Consider the following 19,774-nt stretch of genomic DNA (forward strand, 5'->3'; position numbering starts at 1 on the left):
TTTAGATGCCTATTCTCTACACTTCTAAAGCCGTTCGACTTCCCTAGCTAACAAGCTTTTATACGCTTTTATACCCTGAATAGTTGGCCTTAACACTGAAGATCTGCCATACTACTATGCCTCCACGTAACAGCATTACACTCAGTTTAGAGTTGCTCAGTCATTGTGAAAATAAAAAGTAAATTACTTTTGTGCCTGTAATCCCTAGTCAACCCCTGCCAAAGCGAGCCACCATCACATTATCTATTAAAAAATGTTATAATTTGGATTACATGAGATGACAGCAGACAAGACGACAGTAACAACTCAAATAATAAAGTATAATTGAAACATATATATAATACCATACAATGCTTCCAGATGATGCACAAAACAAGCTGAAATGATGTGCTATGATGTGGATGCTGAGGTTTCAGAATCATTGGAAAAATTAGTTTATGTAAGTTCATTTTGTTACCCCACTGGTAGCTTACCACTTCCATGAGGGACTAATTTTGAAAAAAAATAAAGCAATTTTTAATCTGAGACATTGCAATCCTTAGTGAGTACTGGACAGGTCTACTGTCCAGCTGGTGGTTGCTTCCACCATTGTAAGCACATGGTGCTTACCTTGACAGGTTTGCGGGAGTGTGACATAGTCAATCTGCCAGGCCTCTCCATATTTGTATTTCAGCCACTGTCCTCCATACCAAAGAGGCTTTAACCGCTTGGCTTGCTTGGATGTTCAAAGGGAAGGTCCCTTCCCTTCACTGAAGCTCACTACTTGAAGTAGTGCATATCTTCATTCATACTGTGACTTGCAGCTGAAGGTGATAGGGATCTTAGTTTGATTTTCTCAGTCAAATATTATGCCTTCAGGAGTGTGGCAGCAACAATAATCTCCAAAACACTCAACATACTAGCTTATCTTTTACTTAGAAATCCTAATATATTGAATCAGTAAACATTCATGCTTGAGCCTCTTCCATGACCCAAAGACAACAAACAAAACCCCATCATCTTATCATAAATTATACATAGCAGCAGATTAGGCTGATGATTTATGAAAATCATAAGATCAAGAAAAAAATGCCAACATGGTGAAACTGATCTTAAAAAAAGCTCAGAGAATGAACCAAACATTTTCTTTTTCTATTCTTACAAGATAAATGTACAGTAACGATGGAAAAGAACTGCCAAATTGTTATGTGTAAACTACAACAAAATGCTGTTCTGATCAAGTTTGCTTCTGATCCACCAGAGATCTATTTCTTTTACTAAAAGTTTCATACAGTTTGGGCATTGGGCGTGTATGACATTCAACATCGCATGGACGACATACATTCTAGCAAAATTTAGCTAGTAATTAAAGTAATTTAACCAGTCGACAATATTTGTCAACGGGACATTTTTGAGATTAGGATCTTAGGGACCACATTTAAGCCTGAAATAAAGAGATGGCAGCAAAGTCAGTTCATATTCAATACAATTCTTCTGCAAGTAGCCCTCATTCGAGTACATGGGATTTCTTCTCTGTGTGTAGAGGAATTCCACCTTTATAGTTTTATTCCTGTAGGGCAATTAAAATTGCTTCTGCTTTGATAAAAATTTATCAATAAAATTAGATGGCCAAAAGAAAACAATAACAATTTGTGAATAAGCATTTTATAGCAAATTGAAAGCAAATTAACACAGAAGTTCTTTTTAACCTGTACAGCCTTTAGGTAGGATGCTAACTTAAACCTGTGTTAACCATTGTCTGGAATCTGCTTGGACATGAAATCCATCAACCTAGTTCCCATTACTTCTTTTTTAATTACAGTACTCTTTCTAGAGAAAGTTTTCATCATTACAGTGGAAACTAAATTTTATTCAGTTTTGCTAGAGTGAAATATAATTCTGCTAGAGTGAAATAAAAATGTCACTTACAAATAATTTATATTTTTAATAGATAACTCAAATAATCCAAGGACAGTTTTCTTTTGATCACAGTTAAAGTATTTAATGACAAAAATCAGGGTTTCCAGTAATGACTCAAGAGAGCAGGTCCCACTTTTTTTTCCCCAGAATGGCACAAAATAATTTCTACATCTTTGAGAACTTTCAAGGAATCAGTTACAATAGATACCAGCAAGTATCACAATTCTGGCATATCATAGCAAAACCTATCTACCTTTAAGATCACTTTTTAGAGAGCACATTTTTGTTAATATTTCACATAATGCACAACTTTTGCTAGACACAAAAGTAGCCTTTTAAGACAGAGTTTGCAGTACAGTAGTCAAGTCTAACAATACATTATTTTTATTCTTTGCAGAACTTTAAAAAGATAAAGAAACTATTGATGTTGTTACAATTTACAAATACATTCTTTCATATCAAACATTAACCTGAATTATAGTATATGTTATGTACATGACTATCTAATAATACTAGGTTGTATACACTACAAGCTAAGTTCCAGAAGGAAATTGCAATGCTATAAGATTTACCTTTGGATAGACATTTATACACCTCTGTTTTTTTTTTTTTTCCTAACAACTACCAATCTTGTACTTTAATTAACAGCAAGAACAAAGTAAACACACAGACAAACTGCTTTTCCTTCATTCAATAACACCAGGTTACTCAGAATTCCCATAGTAAATGGCTTTTGATGGTTCGATAAAAGTCCTGAGTTATGATACATAACACAATACACTTAACTGGAGGATATATTAAAAAAAAAATGCTGAAAAAATGTCAGTGGGACTGAAGTAATGTTTTAGAACAGTTCAACTCACAAAAGGTCTGGAACTTAGCAGTGCAACTGTGACCTTGTCCTGTCCAGCTGATATTCATGTAAACACCTGAAAACCCATGCCTTTTTATCTGAATTTAGACAACTAATTCTTTTCAGGTTTATCTGATCTGGGGTTTAGACATTTCTTCTAAATTACTGACAAGCTTAGAAGGCCAGCTAGATGGCAGCAGTTCAAAACCTATTCCTTCTTTCTCTCAAGAGAAAGACTTGTGAGATTAGCAGCAGAATATAGTTTAAAAAGTAAGAGTGGAAAAGATGACGACAGAAGATAGCTACGTGGTCAAAAATTTACTCCCTAATTTCTAATGCAGCTATTTTTTAAAAATAGCCTAACGTTTTGTCTCTAGCAGAAGTTTACTTTCTAACGAGGGACCGTTTTCCTGGTTAATTTGCAGAAATACCCATAGTCACTACAATAGCGCTCAAAGCTACGGGCATTTCCAGGGCAAGCATTAATTGTACGTAGCTCAACAGAGTGTTCAGAACTCATGTCGTTAATGAGCCTGTTTGACTTACAACAGGTGTGGCCAAATTCCTTTTCAGTTGACGGTGCTGGATGTAGTAACTGTTAGAGCTGATGCTAAATAGATCTAAATGATCATATGATACTACACAGATGACAAATTTACCCCTTCTCTCAATTCCCAGTGTGAAATTAAATAAAAAGCTTCATACAAAACAGTTTAAGTTACAGGAAAAAAACCACAGATGTAAAGTTTGAATGTAATCAGTTAACCAGACAGTGTCCTTAGTTCAAATGAGAATGTTTTCCTAAAGCCAAGCATCTTTTTACAAAATGGTTACTTCCAGGAGATTTTCAGTTATTCAGCTTGCAGTAACTAAAATATTCTCAATTACCACAGAAGCTTTTATCTCTCTTACAAGCACTGCTCTGAGGATTTTAGACTGTTTAAAGTGTCATTAATAATGCAAAAATCTTATTCTACATTGAAAATGAAAACTACAGTACATTGATATAATGCCAGCTTTCTGGCTCTCCAGTAAGATGAGGACAGAAATGAAGAGCAGGTATCTTCAGAAGATGAAGGCTGAAACTTCTGCTAGGATTTCTGTTTCCAGCTTACCGGCTTTAAAAAAAAAATAAATAAAAAAAAAGTGCAGCATCTTTTTTTTTTTCCTTCATTCTAGAAGCATATTAGAACATCTTAAAAACAGCTGTGAAGGGAAAGAGCAACCTACTTATTTTTGTAAGAGAATATAGTGCATATATTGCATATAGCAAATACAGAATGAAGTAGGGAGTCACCCTTCCAGTGATAATATATATTGAAAACTGAGACCCAAACTAGAAGTTATGATTCTAATGTACCAAGACATGCTTTTTTAAAGCCTCTATTTTAAAAATCAGACGACTAGCTAACACAAAAGTCATTCTAATCAGACAAATTTCTGAAGTGTTCCCAAAAATTCTTACTATAGAATTTATGAAAAACAGATGAGTGTGAAAATGGTGCATTCTCATTTTCCCAGGCCTTTGCATTCTCATTTACATAGACCTTTAGCCACAGAATCACAGGTAAAAAGAAAATGAAATGTTATTTTATAGCAGATTGCTAAATTCTAGATTGTGTTTGACGCCCAGCTATGTGTGTACAGATGCAAAAATTATTTTTTTCCTCAATTTTGAAACCTCAAGCATACATTCTGTAGGTTTCATTATACTATTCAAATAATCAGTTGGGAAGGGAAAATAGAAATACTCAAAATGCAGCACTGGTAACAGATTCCCCTATGAAATTCAGATATGCACTTCTGAATGCTGGTGATGGTACATGCAAAACCTCCTACACTGGGTAGGAGAAACAAGTTTTTCTGTTTCCCAGGACAAAGCAGTCTATTCTCCACTATAGTTACAACCCCAGGTGTTTAATTCCAACATTCACGTTCTGCTGATGCTACATAAAATGAAGAAAAGTATACCCCTTCTTTGGATTTTATTTCCACACATCCGTCCACAACCAGTTAAATAATTTTCTGTACAAACAGGGAAGAATATTACTATTTTAATCAGCTGATTATTTGGTCCAGTTCCCTTGTTTGCTTTCACTCCTGCAACAACTGAAATACAGGTAGAAAGTACTGCAGGACTGTGTAGCAATATTACAAAAGAGGAACAAAAGTAAGTCAAAAAAGGTAGAAATGCAACACTTTTTCCTGCACAGAAACCAAAAGAATGCATCTCCACTAACTGGAAGAAAAAAGCACACAGAAGTCTGGATCTCCTGTAAGAACTGCTGAACGTAGCCTTTCCAGTTTCTCTCAGGAAGATTTCAACTTCGGGCAGTATCTCAGCATTTGTGCTTCATGGCAAGCTGAAACATAAAGAAAAAATGAATTAATGAGAGATCACGTGTAACAATAGCTATATCAAGCTAATGTGGCTAGTCTGGATCAGAAGGGCTTGTAAACTGAATTCTCCAAAAGATGCCTGAAATCTGTAACTTCTTTGCACACAGATACGCAGAGTCGTTCCCTTTGCTGTGACAGATACGCAAAGTCTCCCTTTGCTATGCTGATGAGGCAGGATTTATCTGCTTTCATAGCTGCGATTCCCAGTGTTCCATTATTTTGCTCTCTGCGAGGAGGGCTAGGGCAAGATGCTAGAAACAAAGACATGCTGAAAAGAATGGTCATTTAGACCCAATGATTTGGATTGTTGAATACAATCAGAAATTCTAGACAAGTACTTTAAAACACCTGTTCAGGAGCTCTGCCACTACATAATGATGAAAAATTAAGGATTGATTGCCTTTCTACCTCTGTGATCACTGATTATTTTCCATTTCAAATAATTCAGAAATGGACTTAAAACTGGGAAAGAGAGGGAGAAGAAAGAGCTAAAGTGAGTTAAATCCTGTATAAAAAGCGTAGACAAACTGACTTAGGCAAACCAAGCAGAGAACTTAGTTTTAGGCTCTAAAAAAATAATAATAAATTATATAATTTATATTAAAAAATTGATACCTGTAGATAATACCATGCTATACAAAGCTGAGATGAGTGAACCTTCTAGGAAGTTACCTAGAAACCAGAATTGGTAGGGGCAGTTAAAATTTCCTCGTTTGCTATCAGTGAAATGCTGACCAATAAATGACTCAAATTGAATTGACATAAGCCTTTGATACTCAAGGACCTGGTCATAAATATGCCATTTAAAACCCTATTATTTGTAGAGATGTACTGGAAAGGCATTTCAGCATGAAAGAACTCCAACCAACACTTTTCTTTCTCCCCTCAAACAACAAGAATTTTTTTCAGAAATATGTGTCTTTAGCAGGCAACTCTGACAGTAAGTTTTTATTATACAGAATCCATAACTCTGAGCTCTTGTGCAGTCACCAACAAGGGGAAGGAATTTTTAGAGGCAAACAAAGAAAGTGAAGAAGGTGTCATAAGCAGGATTTGATAGATACCCTGAGCTAAGTTCCAGCCTTTACACAACTAAATATAGATATATGCTTTCATCCAACAAACTCTAATAGCCAGAACAGAAGCCCTCTCTCAGTGCTATTGCTTCTGGTGCAAACTAAGTGGGGTTTTTTGTTTGTTTGTTTGTTTGGGCTTTTTTACAGGTGACTAAGATGTTTTTTAAAGATGCTAGAAGAGTATTCCTATGCCATGCATCTTCCACTGTCTCCATTATGTGTTTTATATCTTAAAATAACCTGATATATAGCTGAAGTAATGTCCAGACATACAAATTAAGCTATAAGAGAAATCTGTATCCAGTCATGATACTACACTGGTGAAATTAATTACGAGCTGACAATAATTCAAAGTACTTTTACTGTTTTACTGAAGGTAACTATAAAGCAACCAAAACGCGAACTTTACTTTGCCGCACAAAGTGTTCACAAATACTAGTAAGTTAAAACTGGTGCCTTTCTCTTCACTGTCACTGTTTCACCAGAAAGTTACAATTTTGCCATTTAAGCAACACTCAGCTGGACCTTGCTTTTCTGGTTTCACTGGAGTAATATGCTTTCTTTTCTGTACAAACAACATCTAAGGTCTGAGTAGCAGCTGCCCCTCAAAGACTTAACCAGAGGAATATTAACAATAAACAATACTGATTCCTAAGTGCTCCACCAAAACCCCAACAAAACTCTCTTGCAAACCAAAGGACACCACCATAAAACAACAGTCTCTCTAACCTAATACATTCTTGGGTGGCTGCCCTATGCATTTTTGTGAGGTGACAGTAGAGGAATTGCAGGACTACTGCACCTCTAAGATACAATTCAAGACTTGGGGCACCAATACAGAAAAATTTGCAAGAAAAAAATGTTGTAAACCCCATTTAACTAAGTTATCCTTATGATCATTAAGATGACAAGTATTAATTTATGGTCCTCTAAGAACTAAACTATATTTTGTTTTCTTCGAACACAAAGATGCTATTTTCTTGTCAAAAAGACAAAATCCAAGCATTTATTACAAATCCTTAGCTATCATCCACTGAAAGACTGTCACACTCCTGTTTCAGGCAGCTGGTAATTGGGATAACTTCAACAACACATGGTCCCTCACACTCATCTGAGGAAGACTGGTAATCTGTAAAACTGGACTGGCAGGAAGGTTTCATAAATCTCACCCCAGCACACAGTCCAAATGGAGATTATCCTTTTCTATTCTGCATCACTTAGACATTTCCTGCCTGAAAGAGAGAAACTCTTCTCACTTTCTGCCATAGAGACATGTAAACTCAAATGACTATGTACAAAATCCTGACTGAGAATTTCCCTATATTTTTTATTTGATCTGTGTTGTGGATGTTTTTAGTTTCTCCACCATTCCTGTTATGTTTCCCTCCAATTTTTGTTTTGAATTATTATATCAGGATTTTGTAAACATTTATTTCTAAATATGGTACAGTGCAGGCTGTCATGGATGGTATTTTTATTACAATACTGCATACTTTAATCCTGAGATTTTTTTTAAATAAGATTTTCCTAATAGAACCTGTTTGAAAAGATTTGTTTCTGTTCACAGCATGTCTTCATCTGTGGAACTGCTGTTCTGCACATGTGGAAGATGAAAGGGCAACACAAACTAATGAAACCTATTAAAATCTTAATCAAGATTCATAGGGGCCCAACTATCAGAGGCATTTTTCATTTTTTAACTCCCTACCAAGCAGCACTCTGCTTTACTCTAAAGCAGCAAACCTGTTGCCCCCTATCCTAGAAGCAGTGGTAGCTGCTGTATAAGGTTGGTTTTCTGCGTTGCTGAGTTGGCATAGTTATCATCACTGGGGGGTGGGGGGGTGGGAAGAAGGTGGTGTTAGATGGAAAAGTCCAAGAGCAGGCTCGTACCATACTCATGCCACTAAACTGAACCACGCTAATCTAAATGTACCACAAAGTAGAAGATTATCCTGATAAAAATTAAAATAAGTTGTTTTGTGACATTTTAAAGACTACATAAGACAGAGGCTTGTCTAGAACTGCAAGATATCAATCCAGGATTTCTAGTGCTAATACAGTAGCCGTGCATTGTTTGGCATAAACATGATAAAGCTAACGCATATCCTAAGCGGCAAACCTATCAAACTTACATGCTAAAATGGCTGCTCATGTGCAGAAAACTTTCTGCTGTGGACGTGTTACACAGCCACCAAATCGAATGCTGTGGATGCCTAGAATTTCTGTCACGGAGATGGAAGCTCAGCACCACTATGCACACGCAGAAGCAACAGGCATAGTACTATCAAAACCTTCCACCAAGAACAGAGAATGTCCATACATACCCAAGACTGAACAATACCTCAAAATCCTCATAAATAACATTTCCAGACATAAAAAGATACCTCTTCAGAAACAGACAGTCACAGACCTATGACTGCTTATCAAAGGGGATTAACAACAATTTCACTATACTGCTGCACAAAGTATGAGGAATAGTTCCAAACAGTAGTAGGAAGATGGATTTGAAATATGCTTCAGGAAGGTGAAGACAGGTAGTTTCAATTCAAGTGGCAATGCAGCAAACCTCAGATCTAGGCACAGAAGTTATAAGCCAGAAAACTGCCAAATGAGGAACAGTATCAAGGAAAACAGCAAGCTGTTTGTAAACGGTGACTGCCTGCAATTCTTTCTAGAGCTTCCTCCCCTTGCAATAAAGGAATTTTATAAAGTTAAAGGAATTTTATTATGAAATAAAGGAATTTTAATGACTCTGACCTACTGAGAGCCTTGTCCCACCAAAATCTTACCTTGTGTGCAGTTTCTGCAAACTGCTGAGCACTGTTTTTCAGCTCCTCTGTCTTTTCTTCTGCTCGACCTAGCCTTTCACCACGCTCATTCAAAGCCTGACTTGCCTTCTGTACTGCACTTGTCACACTGTCTGCTGCTGAATGGAGTATGCTGTTTCCTGCAATATCAAAAGAAACTATTAGAACAGCCAAATATATATATGTTTTGTATTAAATAAAAATTATTTTCATTTATAATGTTCTAGAGCTGATGTGTTATCTGCTAGTTTATCATCTAGTTGCATTTTGGATAATGGGGTAAGTTATTGTTTTCTCAAGCCATATTTTTAGCAAATTATAAACATATAAACATAAAAATATAAACCATATTGCAACATAATACTTGGGTAACATAAGGAAGCAGTGGATATAACTCAGCTATGTATTATTTTTTTAACTCTTGTGCTCACACATCATTGCAGGAAGCTATTCTACTAAATCAATGAAACCGTTCACAAGTGCACACAGCTTCTTCACAACACCCATGTTAATATAGATCAACTTTCTTTGGAAGTTACACTATTTCCCTAGAGAATAAATGATTGACTCCGCAGGACATGTCTGAATGGAAAAAAAATGGTGAATTCATATTATAGTTATTATAATAATATTTAATTTACAAGTGCACCAAAACACTATTACTACAGTTATTTTATGCTGCTCTGATCTATCTACCTTTGACCCTTCTCCATGTGGAGCACTGGCCATGTTTTATGTGACAACATACTTTATTTAAACTTTAGTATTTAAAGTTTCAGCAAGGCTCAATATCTTCTAAGCCTTTAGCTTTACTATCCAAATCAACTTATCAGTTTCTCTGTTTCTTCTCTGGCACACAATGTAGTAGATTCTTCAAGTTTTCAACAGAACTGCATTCTCCCCTACATTTATCCCTTTTAAATGCTCACTCTTTTCAGTACTCCCTTCTATACTGCCTCTCAACAGAAGAGATTATCCTCTTTCTGGAATGAGCTGCTCATGCATGTTTATAATACAAACCACAGTACAAACTGAAAACTCTTCAGAGAAAGTTACATGTTATCAGTATGAACTGGTATGTATTAAAATACATGTAGGGCAAAAAACTTATTTTGTCCTATCCTTGAACCTTGTCAGCAAAAGGACTAGTAAAAATTCAGCTTTTTGCAATACAGTAGTCCCTTGGTGCCTTCCACAAGCTTTAAAACTTAATCTACCTTACAGGGAATTTGTTATCTGGCAATTTGTTGTCTAGACATACACAAAGGCACTGTGAGAGCCAGAAAGCCAATACAGGGTATTAACCACTAGGCATGCTGTTGCTGCCAGTTTTCTAAACCACCCCAAATATTGTAATCACACAGAGCCTTTTTTCACAGCATTGAAGCCAAATATGTAACACTTTTAAATGAATTATGCTGGTAAAGGTAGGAAACTAGTTCAACACACGAAGCTGAACCGAGCACTACAGCAAATCTGGTGTTATAACAAAGTCTGCTGTTCTTACAGACATACAAAGACAAGTGAAAATAAACACAAACCTACTGCTTTTATTGTTAATCTGAAAAATGTGTCTACTACAAAGATATTGCCAGGTTAAAAAATAAAACTAAACATTAATTTGAAGAGTTATTTTACTATTAGTTTCATAAGGAAAAAGAAGAACAAAAGACCCATTCAGACTCATTTTACAGATAATACTGCTTTCCTTAGAAACGGCAAACAAACAATGAAGAGTGAAACTGAAGGTTGCCCCAAGTAGCCTGTGGAACAACAGTGCAAGCTGCACATGCAGGAACTCTTGAGATAAAAAATTGCCTTAAAATTTTATTAAGCTAAACCACAACTAGTATCAAACTATGGAGGTGGGGGAGGGACCCAAGAACCTACACACAGTGACTCACATATGATGAGTCAATATGAGAAATACCAAGCGAAGAGCACCCTGGCCTCCTGTATACCAATATTGTTAATTTTTTCACATCAGTAATTAAAAATAATGGATGTATAAGATGTGGAACAGCTACAGGTTTGTTTTTTTCTATTTTTGCATGGAACAAAGAGGCTGCATTTAGAAAAGGAAAATAATGATTGGCATTAATGTTGAAGAGATGAATATCTGAGAATACTGTGAGTTGGAATTTGCAGAGACAGAAATGAAACTATCTTTTCGAGGGTCTCTCTTCAGACACTGAGCGGTCTGATAATAAACCAAACTTTAAATACTGTACACTTTCTTACTTGAAGATATTTCAGTCAATTGTTATTTTTTTCATAAGTTGCTCGTTTAAAGCCAGTTCTTAGGAGATTATTTTGGCTTCTGTTCAGGTAACTTTTCCAATAAACACATGTACTGGGCAACGCCACACTGGAAATAGTTTCCCTTTTTTGGTGGTGTGATCTAAAGGCTTTAACCTCTTGTATAAATCAGTGCTAGTTTCCTAGGCTAAGAGTTTTAAAAGCTCTCAACACTGGATTAACTCTGTTGTTACTTTACAAGATCACAAAACTTCTGCTGAATTCAAGGGAAGCAGGGTACATGGAGAGCTTTATAAAACTAAGCATCTTCTGAGTCTTAACATGTGTTGGGAAGTAGAAGTTAACACAGATTGCTGACCTTCTGTCAATGTCAATAGGAAACTGCAGAATGAAAATATTCTGTATTTTCTATATTCCTGAAAGTATCAGGATTTGTTGCCAAAGATTGATATCTATTTCTCCACATTATTTTCAGCAGAGAGAACTTGGAAGTTTGGCACAATGATAATAATTGTTTTTCTTTCTAGCTAATATGGTATCATGTTGTCTCCAGGTAAGATCTGCTGTATTTTTCTATGGGTAGTGACTTGCAGAAGCTGCTATTCTGAGACTATTTTGGAGACCTACTTTTGGATAATCTTTTCCAATGGAATGTCAGTAAAATAATAAAAAAAATCCACTCTATGAGCAACACAGAAACCCATGTGTCAGTAGTCTATTGAATTTCATCAGTGTATTTCTAGAGCATGTGTAGGTGGTTTCTGGTATGACTGACTATGCCTTGTCCTTATATTAGTATCTCTACAAGAACAGCAACACTTGTACTGGATGTATTGGAGAATTATTCCTATAAACAAATCACCTACAACCTGTAAAATTTTTAAGCTGTTCTTCAGGAGATAACTACTACGATTCAAGATCTCCAGAGAGGTTTGTTCCATGACTGAACAACAAAATTGCCTGAATTGTACCCACTTAGGTATAAACTTATGCCAACCACCTGTACTGAGCCCCTGAAGAAAAACTCAAAGAAATGTGACAGTCAACATGTCTTTCCTAGAGTCTGGAAATACTGTTTTCCATCTTTGCTTAATTTTTACCAAAGATGTGACAACTGCTGCGCACCACCTTGTTTTGGTTGGGGTTTTTTGGGGTTGGTTTTTTTTTTGGCTCTATGAAGAGTCTGAGGAATTTCAGGACTTCTCATCTACTAGGTGAGAGACACAAGCTCCTCAATGGAAGACTTTCAACAGCTTTTCACATACATCCTCTCAGGAAAGAGATTTTGTAACACTTGCAAGATGAGATAAACACCACCAAAATATCGGCATGGGTCAGCTGATGTTCTGAGTTGTTTTTAGTAGGAAAGCACTCGCATTATTCCCAAGATGTTCAACTCCAAGGGCCTGTGATCTCAAATTTTGCATGGCTACAGTCTTCACTGTCAGCAGAAAGTGTCACATGCTTGCGTTGCTGCTTTTTCTAAGGTATACCGGGATCCTGCCATTTTTGGGGTGCATGTATCTTTCTGTAGCTCTGCAGAACAGATCCCAGCAGTTGAGACTACAGACTTTTCTCTTTCAAATAAACATGAAAGGAAAATAGAAAAGTTTACACATGTCATTTTATTAAACAGCTTTTTTTGAAGTCTCTATTAAGGGCAAGCACACAGCTTTTCACTATCTAACATTATTTGCAGACTCACTGAGTAAGTGGAGCAAATACTGCCAGATAACATGGGGAAAATACGTATTTATACTCAGTTTAATATAAAGTATTAGGTTAATACTAATTTCTAGTATCAGCAAAACATGTATGTTTAGGCCAACTTCAGTTTGAAACTAAACAAATCAAGCTTAATTCAGTGGCTTTCTTCAGTTTAATTTTGCTATATATAAAAGCACAGGAACATACTACTAATTTATTGTCAATTACTCAAACAAGTGACTTAATAAGGTCACTTCTAATACAGCTTTTTCTTCTATAATACTTTTTGTCTTATTATCTGAAGTTGTCTACCCAGAGGAAAGGAACATGTAGATTTCCAAGTCAATCAATAGCTACATAGCTTGGTAATCCAATTTGCTAAGCAAATTATAAATTTTATTTAGAATTTGCTGTAGTGAAATATAAACTATTGGAATTAAACTCCGTTCTCCCCTTGGAAAATTCAATTAGTGACCCGTATAATTACACATAACATTATTGGGGCCCGAAGGTGCAGAAATAAAGAAGGGCAGCGGTCCTTGGGTGAGTGCTTTAGACCAGTGATCCAAGAAGTAATACTTGCTTATGGACATAAAAACTGACAAAATAACACTTTGCAGGAAGCACCGCAGCTCCTCTCAGACTAGTTTTTAAGTTTTTGGTTCTTATGATCACAAACTATATCAGAAGGTCTTGTAGCCCATGAAATCAGGTGACATTGCTTTAGGCCTTTTATCATGCACAGAAGTAGTACATCCTTAATCCACCATACCCAGTACTTGAAAGATACAAAGATACTATCATCAATCAGCATGGGAACCAGTCTATTTGTTGAAGAAACTAATTAGTCTCTAGAGATACCATTATTTAGTTTGCATAATTTGTTTTAACACATATTCGTAAAAGGTTCATCACATTCTCTATTAGCCATATCAAATGTATTTCAGTTCAATGCAGGGATTTATCTGTACATTAGTGATAAGACTTTACAGTGACTGATTTGTAAATGCAAGCATTTACTTTTTAATTGTATATGCATTAACACAGCATTTAGCAACTACCTTCTTCTGAGAAGCAAATAAATGCAATTAGCTACTATAATTAAGAAGTTCCGTCTATCACATGAACAAACTTTTTACTTAAAGAAAACAGATATTTATGGTTCCCACTGAACTGCATAAAACTGGACCTGTATCACTGAATAAAGGTTAAAAGCATAACGACAATCAGTTCAAGTTCATTAACAAGACCACCTCTACCACAACATAATTGTTCTATATGCCTACACATACTATTTACACTCAGATATGCTGGTGCCACTAGAAGTTCAACAGAAGTTTGGAAACATTGATTGTAAATACAAAGAATGGCTTTTTTCTCCTTCACTATACTGTGTTTTGTTAACTTCCTGTGCACTCATCACTTAAGAACCAAAAGCACTGAACAATTAAAATATCAATACAAAACTAAAGGACTCTAAGGAGAAGAGAAAGCTGCTGAACAATTAGGAATGAACATATCCTTGTGAAAGAAGGGAGCATCACAGAGATGCTTTTTGTAAGTGGGAAAGTGGTCTGAAGAAGGGAAGAGACTATATAGTATAGCATTATTTCTCTTCCCAAGTTACTTCCAAACACTTACTGAAAAACCAGTTTAAACTGACAAAAGCCAAATATAAAAAACACTAAGAAGGGAAGAGATGAATATAAATGCTGGGTTTCCTGACAAAGAATAGTGAAAGAAGCCTTAAGACTGTATTTCTCAATATAGCTAGGAATTAAGATTACTTTGCAGTTTCGCTTGTCACTCCTTAAAAATGGAGGTGACAAAGACAGAATATAGCTTCAAAAGGGAATTTTGAAAATAAATCACCTTTTTAATTTCCATCTAAAGTTAATGATGATTCTTTTGACTTATATAACAGACCAGCTTTAAATTCTTTGCTTAGTTATAGCAGTTTTCTAACCCTTCATACCAATGATTATTATTAGACTCCATATACATATATAAAATTTGATTAAATTATAAAGAAGATTACAAAGAAAAAAAAAACAGTTTGTTAATATTTTGATCTTGTATTTGCACATTCCAAATCTCTTACTGGCAAGTTACCTAAGCATGGGAAAAATGCTCAAGACAAACAGTAACTTCAGGTCAAGTATTTCTGTGATTTTTAAAGATAAAACATCTATTTTTAAATGAACTTCAGAAATATAATAAAGTTAAATTTCTCCCTTAAAGAACCACAGTTAATTTCTTACGTGTCTCTCAGCATTTCATCCTGTCATCCAGGCTGTTAATGTTAAATAGCATTGGTGCTAGCTTAAAAGGAATGCCAATAGTAACTGGCTACCATTTGGACCTTGAACTGCTGACCATTACCCTTGATGTCCACCCACCTTGTTCTCAACCTATCCAGTCTATATTTCCCCAGCTTTGCTGTGACGATGCTAAAGGAGACAGTGTTAAATGCCTTGCTGAAGTCAAGGAAAAAGACATCTGCTGCTCTCCCTTCATCCACCGAGCCAGTCACTTCATCACAGAAAACAAGCTGGTTGGGAACAATTTGCTTTTCACAAATCTCTGGCGCCAGCACTCCTTGCCCTCTCTGTGTCTAGAAAAGTTTTAGAAGGATTTGCTCAATAGCCTTACAAAGGTAAAAAATGTATTTCAAGTTAACCAGCAACTGAAGTTTTCAGCACAGAACTATTACCTGGTTCAAGTAACTGTTAAATACCAAAGCTTCTCTATGCACGCAAATAGAATTCACTCATGAAAACCTCATTTAATCTTCAGTCCTACCCATAATATGGCTATTCATGTTGGATGTTGTCTTAGTTGTCAATGTCAAGCATTAATTTTCAAATTCCAGACTTGATAAAAATTACTACAGTCATTTGCATGTCTCAAAGTAGAAGTGGTTTGGGGTTTTGGGGGGAATTTTTTTGTGTTTTTTTCTGAGTTATCAAATCTTTTTTATCCACCTCCATCTTGGTTTTCATAAAAAGTTTTGAAAAACACCTACCCATAATTACTGCACAGCAAAGATCCACAGTATTTCCTTGATACTAAACTCATTCACTACTTCAAGAAGTTTTAATAGACTGGAGAAAAAAAATTATCAAATCTATCAGCATGACAGCTCCTTCCAGTCACAATGAGACTTTTTTTTTTTTAACCTAATGTCCTTTTGTGTCTTTCTGTCAGTGAAAGGCTGCTATTTTAGCATTCTGTTTCTGGCAGGTTATCTCTCTGGCAGAGATAATATTCATTATGCTAAACCTGAAGGTAACGTGGCTCAAGCAGCAGGAAATTGAGGGGGAAGAAATCCTCTAGTGCGGGCTGCTGTGTGAGAATTTGTGCTTGTTCCAGCTAAATGTCTCCACCGGCAGTGCTGATCAACAGCTTGCGAGTAATCAGGTTCTGCAGTCTGCAGCCCATGAACACCCCTGACATAGGCTTCCCCAAATCTCCCCTAAATCTACTAGAGTACAAGCAGCTCCACTGCAAAACTTCTCTCCATGTTCATGGATGAGAGCTGGGATTTGCCCCACAGAAAAACTAAAGTGTTTCTGAACGTAGCAGAAATTGGATGATTCCTACAACATTACATTGGACTCACAACAGCTAGAACAAGTCACAGAAACTCTCAATCCTGAGTTACAGTTAGTAGTGTTTGCCAATAGTAACACATCTTATGCCTATATTATTATTATTAAATTTTACTTTCACTTCAATCAGTCTAGCTACAGGTAGGTACTGTATTGAAGCCAGCTGTTTGATCTCCTTCAGACAACCATGCTTTAACCTGTTTAAATACTTCAAACCTTCCCTTTAGGATGTGTATTCCCCCCTCTCCCCAAAAGCATTGGAAATTGGTAATTTTGTTTGGCAAATAATGAATTAAGAAGATCACTGCTATCAAAGACAAAATACTAGGCTAAATAGATTTTAGTCTGATCTGGTTTGAATGTTCATTATGTTGCAAGAAAACTCCTGAAGATGTTGTTTAACAAAAATTGATGGACATTTAAGAAAAATACAAGAATCAGCAGATACTTTCAAAAAAGTTTTAGAGCAAGGTAAACATATAGTGATACTTATCTAGTATATTTTCCAAGTCTCCACCTATCTGTGGCTTTAGGGTTTTCATTAGACAGAGTATCTTTGCACATATCATCTTGACTGAATTCTTTTCGTAAACTTCTCTAAGAAAAGAGCCGACTCCACTTTTAGCTGTCCAAATAATATTACCTCCAAACATACCAGATAAACAGCAGAGATCATCCAGATGCATGTAACTCCCCTATTTCAACATATCCTAACCAGAACCACACAAATTAAAGAAAATCAGGTAGCATGAAACACAGCAGACCATTAGCTGACCAAAACCTGAAAGCAGCACATGAACAAAATGACTTCTGCAGAGCACAGAGAATAAAATTTAATCAAGTGGAGAAGATGAGGTCTTAAAAAAAAAAAAAAAATCATCACCTTAAGGGTTCAACAGTTCAGTACTTCTAACAAGCAAGGTGTATCCAAATTTCTCAATGTGGCTTGCAAAATCTTAAGATTTAGAAAGAGTTGTATTGCAAAAACCCAATCCTTCTATGGTTCTGCAAGGCACTATAAAAACCCCTTCCACGGACAGTTGACTAGGATAAGCTTTCTTGCCACAGTCAGAAGAAAATGGAAGTATTATCTCTGATGCTAGCGCCCTTTTATTTTAAATAGTGACATTAAACAACACAGGGGTCATTAGAGTAAAAACTAAAGATTTTTCACTGATGAGATCTCTTGATAATGAGAATACCTCCTGATCTGAGATTCTCTTGTTTTATTCAGTACTCCACAGCAATGGTGTCAAGTAAATGATTCATACTTTTGAACAGTTAAACTAATATAAATGCTTTTATAAGCACAGATTATTTGTGTTGACTGAAAAGTGTCCTTACATATACTAAAAGGAAGCTATGTTGCATAGATGATATGCGAAATAATATGTTATCTAAAGCTTTACAAGTATTACTCTGTTGGGTCACCTAAGTAAGACCAGATTCAAAGGTGGAGAAAAAGGGTCCAAAAAGATTTTCTCCACAGAAAATCTGACAAAGACCAAGAAAAGGAAGAAAAACCCTGCATATGAAAAGTGGTTCTTAAGATTGCCTGCATTAGGCATGAAGAGACTGAGCCAATCAAATTACTGATTCAAATTTCAAACAGTAAAATTAGAAAAAAACCCAACATACCTTTGCTTCAATTTATTGTAGGAATTTGCCTCTTATCTTTACTTTGCGCAAAACGTTAAGTTAATCCTTGGGGGGAGGAGGGGAGGATTATGCTGTTACTTTCACTACATTTTAAGCAAATATCTTCTTACAGATAAGTTCTGACAAATTAACATCAGTATTAAATAACATTTAATGGTGATAGTTAATATTAGTGCTCATATCAATGATAAATAGTTACAGTCAAGATTATTAACCCAGTATATAAAACACAGGCCAAATGCACAGAAATTTGCACTTTTGGGAAAAACTTCGTATCTAAAGATCCAAGGTGGAAAAGACTTTGTATGTAATAACTTCAAAAGGAAGAAAGCCTAATTTTTTCTCTAAAGAGGGTATTTTTCTTGGGGATTATAAAACCAATAAAGTCTAAAAATCTTACTAAGCAGTGATATTTGCTCATTATGACAACTATGAGTTAAAGATGCTCACTTTGGAAAAGTTCTGGAATTCTACAGGATCTTGAGCAATGCCACTATTACAGCCAACGTGTCAAGGAGCAAGATGTGCAATTAAAACAAAGAACAGCAGCTATGCACAATGGCAAGCTTCTGTTTGAGAATGAGATGCCAAATTTAAACATTTATCTTAAATGCAGTTCCATTGGGGCCACAAGTGGAGAGCTGTGAAAGTTGTGAATACTGAAAAAGCCTGTGAGCTTTGCTGCTTTTGATCAGCTGAGTTGTAAAATCACTGGAAATGGGATAACTTCCATGTGGATTTTTATTGACATTGATGTCATCCTATAAAGAAAAAGCATGGGTTTTTTGGTTGAAACCTTTCAGCCAGTTCTGCCAGTAGGCGAAATCCTGTATTTCCTACATTTCTTCATGACCACAAGATGAATATCCAATCAAATTTATTCAAAATCAGAATATTTTTCTGTAAGGAATATTCAGTATGAGGAAACATTTCATATAGGATAAAAAGACAGTAACTACTACAAAGAGCTATATTTAATATGAAAAAAAATTATTTTGAATGAAAGCCTGTGGTGGGTTGACCCTGGTTGGCAGGTAAGCTCCCACTCAGCTGCTTGCTTACTCCCACCCAGTAGGATGAGGGAAGAGAATCAGAAGGACAAAAGCGAGAAAACTCAAAGGTTAAGATAAAAACAGTTTAATAAATGAAGGGGGGGAAAAAAGAAAAAAACAACAAAAAACAAGTGATGCAAAAACAGTCACTCACCACCAGCAGCCCAATGCCCAGCCAGTCCTTGAGCAGTGGCTACCTTGGGAAACACTCCCCCTCCCAGTTCTTATTGCTGAGCATGCTGTTATGTGGCATGGAGTACCTTCTTGGTCAATTTGGGTCAGCTTTCCTGGTTGTGTCCCCTGCCAGCCTACTTGCTGGGGGCAGGCAGAATGAGAAACCAAGAAGGCCTTGACACTATGAAAGCACTGCCCACCTAAAACCCTGGTATGTTATCAACACAGTTTTGGTCACAAATCTAAAATACAGCAGTATACTGGCTGCTCTGGAGAA

General features: G+C 36.0%; 1 protein-coding gene across 2 annotated transcripts in view; it reads right to left on the reverse strand.

Moving 5' to 3' along the window:
* Window positions 1-1,940: 1,940 nt before the first annotated feature.
* The window catches only part of STXBP6 (syntaxin binding protein 6), a 127,436-nt gene continuing 109,602 nt past the window's right edge, over window positions 1,941-19,774 (reverse strand). For both annotated transcript variants that reach the window (XM_050898192.1, XM_050898194.1), the window contains exons 5-6: window positions 9,018-9,175; window positions 1,941-5,115 (exon numbers count right to left, since the gene is read on the reverse strand). In XM_050898192.1, the coding sequence (XP_050754149.1) occupies window positions 5,092-5,115; window positions 9,018-9,175 (182 nt within the window). In that variant the 3' untranslated portion in view covers window positions 1,941-5,091. The remainder of the gene's footprint in view (window positions 5,116-9,017; window positions 9,176-19,774) is intronic.

This window comes from Gymnogyps californianus, chromosome 5, assembly GCF_018139145.2.
Source record: "Gymnogyps californianus isolate 813 chromosome 5, ASM1813914v2, whole genome shotgun sequence".
In the NCBI taxonomy this organism is placed as follows: Eukaryota; Metazoa; Chordata; class Aves; order Accipitriformes; family Cathartidae; genus Gymnogyps; species Gymnogyps californianus.